The sequence below is a fragment of the Pristis pectinata genome, chromosome 26 (genome assembly GCF_009764475.1).
Source record: "Pristis pectinata isolate sPriPec2 chromosome 26, sPriPec2.1.pri, whole genome shotgun sequence".
In the NCBI taxonomy this organism is placed as follows: Eukaryota; Metazoa; Chordata; class Chondrichthyes; order Rhinopristiformes; family Pristidae; genus Pristis; species Pristis pectinata.
Window position 1 is genome coordinate 14247933 of NC_067430.1, and position 8471 is coordinate 14256403.

The 8471-nt window shown below is 39.1% G+C and overlaps 1 protein-coding gene across 4 annotated transcripts in view; it reads right to left on the reverse strand.

Annotated features, from left to right (window-relative positions):
• The window catches only part of spen (spen family transcriptional repressor), an 84674-nt gene extending 82794 nt beyond the window's left edge, over positions 1-1880 (reverse strand). For all 4 annotated transcript variants that reach the window (XM_052039117.1, XM_052039118.1, XM_052039116.1 and 1 more), the window contains exon 1: positions 1597-1880. In XM_052039117.1, coding sequence (XP_051895077.1) covers positions 1597-1679 — 83 coding nt within the window. In that variant the 5' untranslated portion in view covers positions 1680-1880. The remainder of the gene's footprint in view (positions 1-1596) is intronic.
• Positions 1881-8471: the final 6591 nt, after the last annotated feature.

Genomic DNA, 8471 nt, shown 5'->3' on the forward strand with positions numbered 1-8471 from the left:
TAACATGGATTTTTACATATCCATCAACTAACAAACACACAAGGTTCGTTATCAGGTCTATTTAATATCCCAATGAAATCAGAGTTAAATTCCTAATGCGTCTTGAAATTCTTAAGAAGATATTTCCACAAAAACAATTGATGAGCTTTTTCGCATTATTTTAAAATAATCTCCCCACTTGATTTAGCTTCTGTACTTCAATAGTTGTGATGCATCTTCCAACAGTTCTGGCATACCTTTGTATTTAAAAATATATAATGGAGATTAAAGACGCAAATTTAAAACATCTTTAAAGCATAATGTTTTCCAAAACAATTTATTAAACATTTTAAAATCACAGAATCATACACAATATGGTAATTAGATTTTGCTACACATCCTCCGACAAAGTACATGTTTCAAATGCCAAACGTGAGGTTTGATGCCGAGAATGGGATCCGCCATTTTACTCACGCTAGCACCACACGCTACGCTCAGTATCCTTATTTTATCATTTCCTTTTACATCAATAGCACCACTGATTAAAACATAATAATTAAAGTTAGGAACAAACAGTATACACACTTGTAAGTAGCTTTCACAACGTAACCACGTTTTTTTTACAATAAATTAGGTACAATTTCCAAATTTCAACCCTTCACTACACGACAAATAAATTCGAACCTTTAACTGCAACTTGGAGCGCTGCTTCCTTTCTAGACAATATAAGTAAACTGCAAAATTCAGCAGCTATACTTGAAAGATCAGAATTTCTCAGATACACTGTAATACAATCGGAGCATGGTACCTAAAACTTCACATCAAATAGTTTTTTTTTAATTAAACAATTTCAATGACATTTTGCACACATTTCCTGCTAACAGAAGTCTATCATGAGCCTGTAAGTTTTTTTCCTCTGCTATGCAGGGTCAAACAGCTTCTTCTGATCGCAGATAAGCACCAGTTAGGACCTTTGCTATCACAAATGTGTTGTGTTGTGTTGGGCTCCCCTCCCCCAGTCCTGTTTCCCACAGACAGTCCTGTCCTCCATTACAGCTCCCATGTGTCTAAAACAGTCAGATCTTCACATCCTTCCCTCTCATGGGGCTGGAGCTTCCCAAACTACTAAAAATTTCCAACATTAACTTGACTTTATTGCAAACTTTACGCCGTAAAACATAACATACAACAATTTTAAAAAAGCATATACTAGATTCAGTACTGATTTAGCCAAGTCACGGGCTAGATTTTTTTTAAAGGCAAAACGTGTTTGTGTCCCATTTCACTTTTTAAGTGCACGATCTTTCTTCTCGGTGGAGTGGTGAAAAGCAGTCCGGTGACATTAGTGAGCACGTATAAGCAGATCGCCCGAAGATTATAGCAATGCCACACAACAATAGGAATACTGTTGGGCCGCCTGTGACCCCCTTTACTGGAGTGAAGGATGCGAACTTAACCAGCAGCGTGTGTGTGTGTGTGTGTGTCGATCTCACTCACAGCTGCAGCAAGACGCCGGCACTTTCTCCGGTTTCAGTTTACCCCAAGCGGCCTCGAGGCCGGGCCCACACAATAATACACCGAAGAGCGTTTACTTCACATCTCGCCGTGCCAACTTACCGTTTAAAATGCTCGATAATCTTGTCTTCGCGGACATTTTCCGGCAAATTCCCCACCCAGAGGTGCCTGGTTTCTCGTACCATCCTTAGCGAGTCATAGGACTCCTTTTCAGTGTGTGAAAGTCCAGGATCGGGTTGGCTTCTGTCGGCGCCAGGCCGGGTTAATCCTTGAGGTAAAATCCCACCATTAGGCTAACGCACACTCACTCTCGCTCCGCCGCGCCGCCCGACCTGACGCGGTTTTTTTTTCCTCGAGACGCTAACAGTCCGTCCCGAGACCCGAAACCGAACAGCACCACGCATGCGCGGAATCCGCCACAGCGGGCGCGCAAGCGCCACGAAACCCCGGGTCGATTCAGCGCCACACGCCGCAACACGCACGCGTGGAGAAACCCTCGCCTTTCTCCCTCCCCCGCCCCCCACACTTCCCAGCCGAAAGAATGGACAGCAACTGCGCCTGCGCGGTACCATCTCACCATCGCTCTGCTCCCCCCTCCCAGCAAAAACCGTGGAATCTACGCATGCGCGGAAAATGCAGCTCCCCAGTACACGACGCAGAAGGGTCCACAACCGCAGCAGGAGCCGGGAGTGGGAGTACGCGTGCGCAGACGGTGGCTGGGAGTGTTTCCTGCGCAAATGTGCAGAGTTGGTGTTTAGCTTACTCCAGTGACTGGGAGGAAAGTTCTGGAAAGGCTGCTGTCGGCGCAGGAGCACGATGAATAGAGAGGAATCTGAGAGCGCAATTCCAGGGATATCCACTATTTCATTTAAAGAATAGATCTGTTTAACCCGTGTATAAGTGCCTCCTTCGACTAATACTAAATTTTGGATGTTCTGAACGATATGGGAAGATTTTAGATGGCTTGAACGCCGAAATGACCGATATGAGGAAATACAACCTTCAAAAAAAGCTTGTTACCAGTAGCTTTATCAGAAAACTGCTGTGTGTTCGTGGGGTTTATCTTACAGGAATATCGTCCATTCTCAGTCCTTTGTCCCTGTCTTTGCTTCCCCTCCCCCCTTTTCTTTTTCCACTCGGGCGCCATTTTAAGGCGATGGAAAGTTCTGGAGAGTCCGCCATTTTGTGGCAGCCAGTACCCTGCCCTAACAGGGAGTGCAGCGCATAGACACTGCTGGAATACCAGAGATGTAGACTACTTTGTGGCTTAAAATAGTGGAATAACAAGCACTTATGCCCTATGCGATCTTAAAGTGTGATCTTTCTTGGAAGATGCTATTTCGTTTAGTCATAGTACTAAATAAAACTGGCTTTGCGTCCAACCTATACAGATCAACTGTTTACAAGATCGCTAAAATTAGGATATGTTAAATTTATATCGGGTTGGAGAGAAGGAAAGAATTCTCTGGGGAAAGGACAACAGTTTGGGTAGTGATACCACAATACAGTAAGTGTTTCAGAAAGGAGACCAATATAAAATATTTTTTATTAAATTTTGTATTTAAGCATTACGTCACCATTCAAACATACATTTACAAACATAAGTACTGACATAGCCTGATGGGTCACATGCTTCTCACGCTCTTGCTGTAAATTTGAGACTCAAAATCACGAAGCTTTTCAGATTTTTTTTGGGAGGGGGATTAAGTTTGGTTTTCTGGCGAGCAACTGTTACGGGGTTACGTTTTTAAATGATTGAAATTGCGAACTGTGATTTGAATCCAATTTATGTGACACATTAAAGTAGCGAAAATGATGCAATAACCACATTTTGGCGATTTCAAAAGCCTGCTATTTCAGCAGGCCCATTTCTATAGGAAAAAAAGGTTTTAATTATATGATGTGTTTGATATGCTGGAGATTGGCTGCATATCGCAAAGTTGAGCCTGAAATGGATATTGGTTGTAAAAGGTTTAATGTTTTACCTATGGATTTCCTAATGAAGGATTAAGCATGCAGTTCTTTTATGTTGGCCCTAGGTTTGAAAATCTATGGTGCAAGATACCAAGGCGGGAAGGGCAAGCTCAAAGTAGATGACTCATAAACTGGTTTTGCAAGGGCTGCAATTATGTACTGAGTTATGCAATCGGCACACAAGCTATATTCTCAAGATTGCCTTTTGTCTCATGACATACGTACATTCAGTGGTAATATAAAAATTGAACTGATGAGGGTAATATCTATTCTAATGATTGTAGAACTTTGAATTTAATGTGTTCTGTTTATTTGTTGCTAATTAACAATAACTGAGAAACTTACAAATGGAGGAGCTTAATCTAACTAATTTTCTGCATTGTATCCAGTGTACCTGACATTGGTCTTTGTTTTAGTCGCAAGTATTTTTAGAAAACGCCCTTTTGAGGCCACCTGCAAAGACCACAGGGAAGACTGCATTATTTTTGGAATGTGTTTTTCTCTGAATTATCTATAGTAGATCTGGTTGGACGTGGATATAGAAAACAATTCTTATGTGCAAAGGCATATATTTTGAGAGCCAAATAAATAAGGTTTGCATTAAAGCTATTTAAATATTTTTAACCAGATTTTCAGGTATTAAGAGAATCGGAGGATTTGATATTCGTGCAGGGAAGTGGTGTAGATATATAAGATCAGCCATGATCTTACTTAATTCTGGAGTAGACAGGAGGGCCCAAATGGCTTACCCTGCTTCTGTTTTTTTATTTGTGAAGGCTGGCAATAATTTGTAAAGTGAGCACTTCCATTAAAATACATCACAAAACAAAATTGTGAAAGCGTTTTGTGGAGTTTCCTGTGTATGGCTTGCATTTTGCTTTATCATTGATAGTGATAACCTAAATTACCTCTGTAGCCTTCATATACTTATAGCTTTGCATATTTTGATTAACCTTTGTTCTCTTCAAACTGTGTATTTTATCCTTTTTGTTTGTAAATTATCCTTTCAAAAAAAACAAATAGTAGCTTGTGCATATTGCAACAAAGGCTGGTCTATATAGATGCCTTTGGATTGCATTCTGCTGATTAAGCCAGTCGTAAACAGAACTGCAGTTTAGCTTCATGTTCCATTTATGTGTGTACTTATGATGTTTTGTAACGAATCCAGTAATTGCTTCCCAGCAACTATTTTTGTGGTTTCCCAGCAACTACCTTTTTGTGTTGTAGAAACCATGTGCCTTCTTTCTAAACTGGTTTTGTTTGCTGTTCATTGGTGTTACTCCACGTGTAAACATGTTCAGTTACAACACTTTTTGTTGCATTGTGTTTTGCATAACATCAGAAATCTTTGAAGGTTTCCTTTTGAATATCATTGAAGTTCCCAAGACTTCTATATGATCTCAAAATGGGTCACATTGCTTCAAGTGGCTTGATATTAGACTGTTCTGTCTGGGTGCATAATTTTTATTAAAAATTGTACGTTTCTATTACAAGAACACATAATAAGAGCAGAAGTACTTCCCTTAAGCCTGACCCATGTCTCAACTATGCCAGTTCCATACAGCCCTTAATTGTGCAATGCTTCAAAAATGTATCCAACTCCCAATGTTCTAGCCTCCATAAACTTTTGGGGTACAGAATTCCAGAAATTCACCTACATTGGTAAATCAAAATTCCTATGCATCTCAGTTTTAACTGACTGCGCCCTTTTAAACTTTTTGCCCTCTTACTAGACTCTTCCACTAGAGGAAACATCTCATAATCTACCTTTTCATGCTCCCTTAGGATCTCAGTAAGATGGAAAATATTCCTTGCTTTTTTAAGAAATCATTAATTTCACTGATGGATATGTTTTCCGAATGCATTGAGCTGCTTAATTAACTGAAACAATAGGTCTTTAACCAAATATCCTTTCCATGCTAATTTGGGGAAAACAGAAAAAGAGAATGGTAAAGCTAACACAGAACCATGTGGATTATGTCACTAACTGGGTTCTTCAATATGTAAAAACAGCACTAAATAGGGGGAAAATATTCAACACAATGAACAACATCTGTGCAGAAAAACATTTCACATCAATGTCCAGTCATTACTGTAGTTCTAACATATTGGCCTATTTTTGTCCAAATGCTGCTTTAACCTGAGTATTTGCATTTTTCTGATAGTGACAGTTTGTCATTTGATTTTAAAAATACAATGCAAAATATAGTCTCTAAATACAATAGTAGGTTACTAGCAGTCAGATAAGCTAACTTCCATATAGTGAATGTCTTTATCCTTTCTCTGCTTCTTTTACACATATTCAAGTTTCAGAATTACTCCATATATTCTCACTACTTGATCTGGTGGCATGTGGAATTTATGAAACTCATTTTATCCACGTGAAAATGAATACGCAAGGAATTTACAAAATCCAGGGAAGCATTTTTAGCATTTATTTTGTTTCCTTAAAATTGTCAGATTTCCTTAATGACCTGATGTTCTATTGGCAATTCTTAAAATGTCCATTCTATTAAGTGTCAGTATGCTATTCAATTCTGAAATGTTTCATGGGTGAATTAATCTGGATATCCATATGCATGTGCTTTCCAGCTCAATTCATTGTCTGGCATTCATGCTGATTTTCTTTTTGTCCTATTCAAGAATGCTGCAGCTAACTAGTGACTTGATTTCTAAATGTTGCCTTCATCTTTTGACCCTTGTATCATTGTGTTTTCAAAAATGTGCATGCTATTTGATATTGCAGTATTTTTAACTTAAATTGACATCGACTTGTGAGATCCTTGGATGAAAATAGGCACAAGAGGAAAAAGTCTGTGACCCTACATCTGTACTAACACTGAGTTCTTCAACTAACCATGAAAATACTGGCTTTTGTTTTTGTTTTAAAAAAAAGTCTGGTTTACTGATCCTTCAGGGAAGGAAATCTGTCTTTACCTGGTCTAGTGTATGTGCGACTCCAGAACCACTGATGTGGTTGACTCCTAACTATATCCTCAATTACAAAGAAGAATTAGAGTAAGAGCCCTTAAAACCTGCTCTGCCATTTCAATGATCCTCAATACCGTATTCCTGCTGTTTCCTAATGACCTTGATGACCTTTGAGCCTGGAAATCTGCCTGCCTCCTTTTAAATATATTCTGCAACTTGGTTTCCACCTCCCTCTGGTAAGAAATTACATAGTTCACCTCCCTCTTGAATGGGGATTAAAGATCTCATCTCAGTGCTAAATGTGCCATGTGAACCTGTGGCCCCTGATTCCAGTCTCCTTCCCCCCCCCCCCCCCCCCCCCCAACTGCCTGGGGAAGGTATACCATTCTGCATCCATGCTGTTGAGCCCTGAGAATTTTTTGTACATCCTCAATTAAATCTCATATTCTTCTAAACTTTTGTGAATTCAGATCTAATCTCTTCTCAAAGGACAATTGTGCTATCCCAGAAATCCCTGTATGGCAAGTATATCCTTGCCAAAACTGCATACAGTACTCCAGATATTGTCTTACAAAGGTCTTGTATAATCTTAGGAAGACATGCTTGCTCTTGTACTTAAAACCTCTTGTAATGAAGACCAAAATATGACTTGGCACCTTAACTGCTTACTTGCATGTTTGCTTTTGGTGACTAATGTAAGAGACACTTTGATCCCTTTGTACATCAATTTATTGCCATTTAAATAATCTGCCCTTCTGTTTTTCCTGCTAAAGTTGATAATTTTATATGTTGTGCTGCAGGGGCAATTACTGATTGGCAATAGCTGTGACATTTTCCACTCCCCACCCCATCCTGAAGAAACACAAAAAACAGTACAATACAATCCACTTAGATCTGGGGCCTTCTCAAAAATACATACTTTTCTGCAATAAATAGTGCTTGATTATGTGATTGGCTTGTAAACCGTCACTTTGCAATGGTAGTCTCACTGGGAATTTCCATCAGAATCTTACAAAGTATTAGGTAATTTTGGCCTCTATCTGAGATAGTAGTATTAATTTGCTTTGCTGTTGTGTTGCAATGAAATTGGCCAAGATTTCAGAGGACTGGTGTAAGACACCTGTGACTTGTTTTAAACTCAAAAATACATTTAGATGATTGCACTCTTTTTAATATTCAAGCAGCATCAGTTTTGTAGTGCAATGTTCAAAGTTAAGATGCTTGTCTTTGTATCAAACTAAATTATTCTGATTTGTTTGGGCTACTCAAAATATGCCTTGTACTGTTCTTACGTATTAAAATGATGTTGATGGTATGCAGTTCTGAGTGACCAAATTCATTCAATGTAGAAATTATTGTTACTGAGCATAGTTATTAACATCTACGTAGGTTTCATTTTCAGAATAGTGTGCTGATTTATTTCCCTTCCCAGGAGCCCTGAAGTCAACGGCAGTAACATCCCAAATGTGTAGAATCGGAACAGCCAGATCTTTTCTATCGTGGGATTTTAATCTTGCAGTTTCTATTATGCTGCATGAGGAATAAGTTCATTCCAGTGTGCAATCACTTAATTTGTCAGCTGCATTTTATTTGGACACTGGTAAAACAGCCATCATACTTTTTGCAGAAATGTAACTCTAACACAAGACTGGAAGTATGGATAGACTATAATTTACAGTGTATTTTTTGGGTGTACTTTGAGGATGTTTTCCTTTGAGAGGAATTTATTTTTCTATGTGCTTCCAGTTTGAGTGCAAGTGAGAGGCTATTTAAGTTTTTGGGTAGTCAGTTATGGGATGTATTGCTATGAAGGTGTCATTTAAGGCCTAAATATAATTGCCTTTGAAACGGGGAGCTGCCATCTTGAATTGTTATGGTCCATTTGGTGATGGTCTTATTGTGTTTCCAAAGAATAGTGGTGTGCAACTTCAAGATGGTGATAATCTCATGTCCCTCTTCACCTTGTTCTAGGTGGGACAAGTTGTGGCTTTGGCAGTTATGTCTGGATTTGCCTACATGAGTAACTGTAGTGCATTTTGATTTTATTAGGTGATACACTGCAGCCGTGGGGT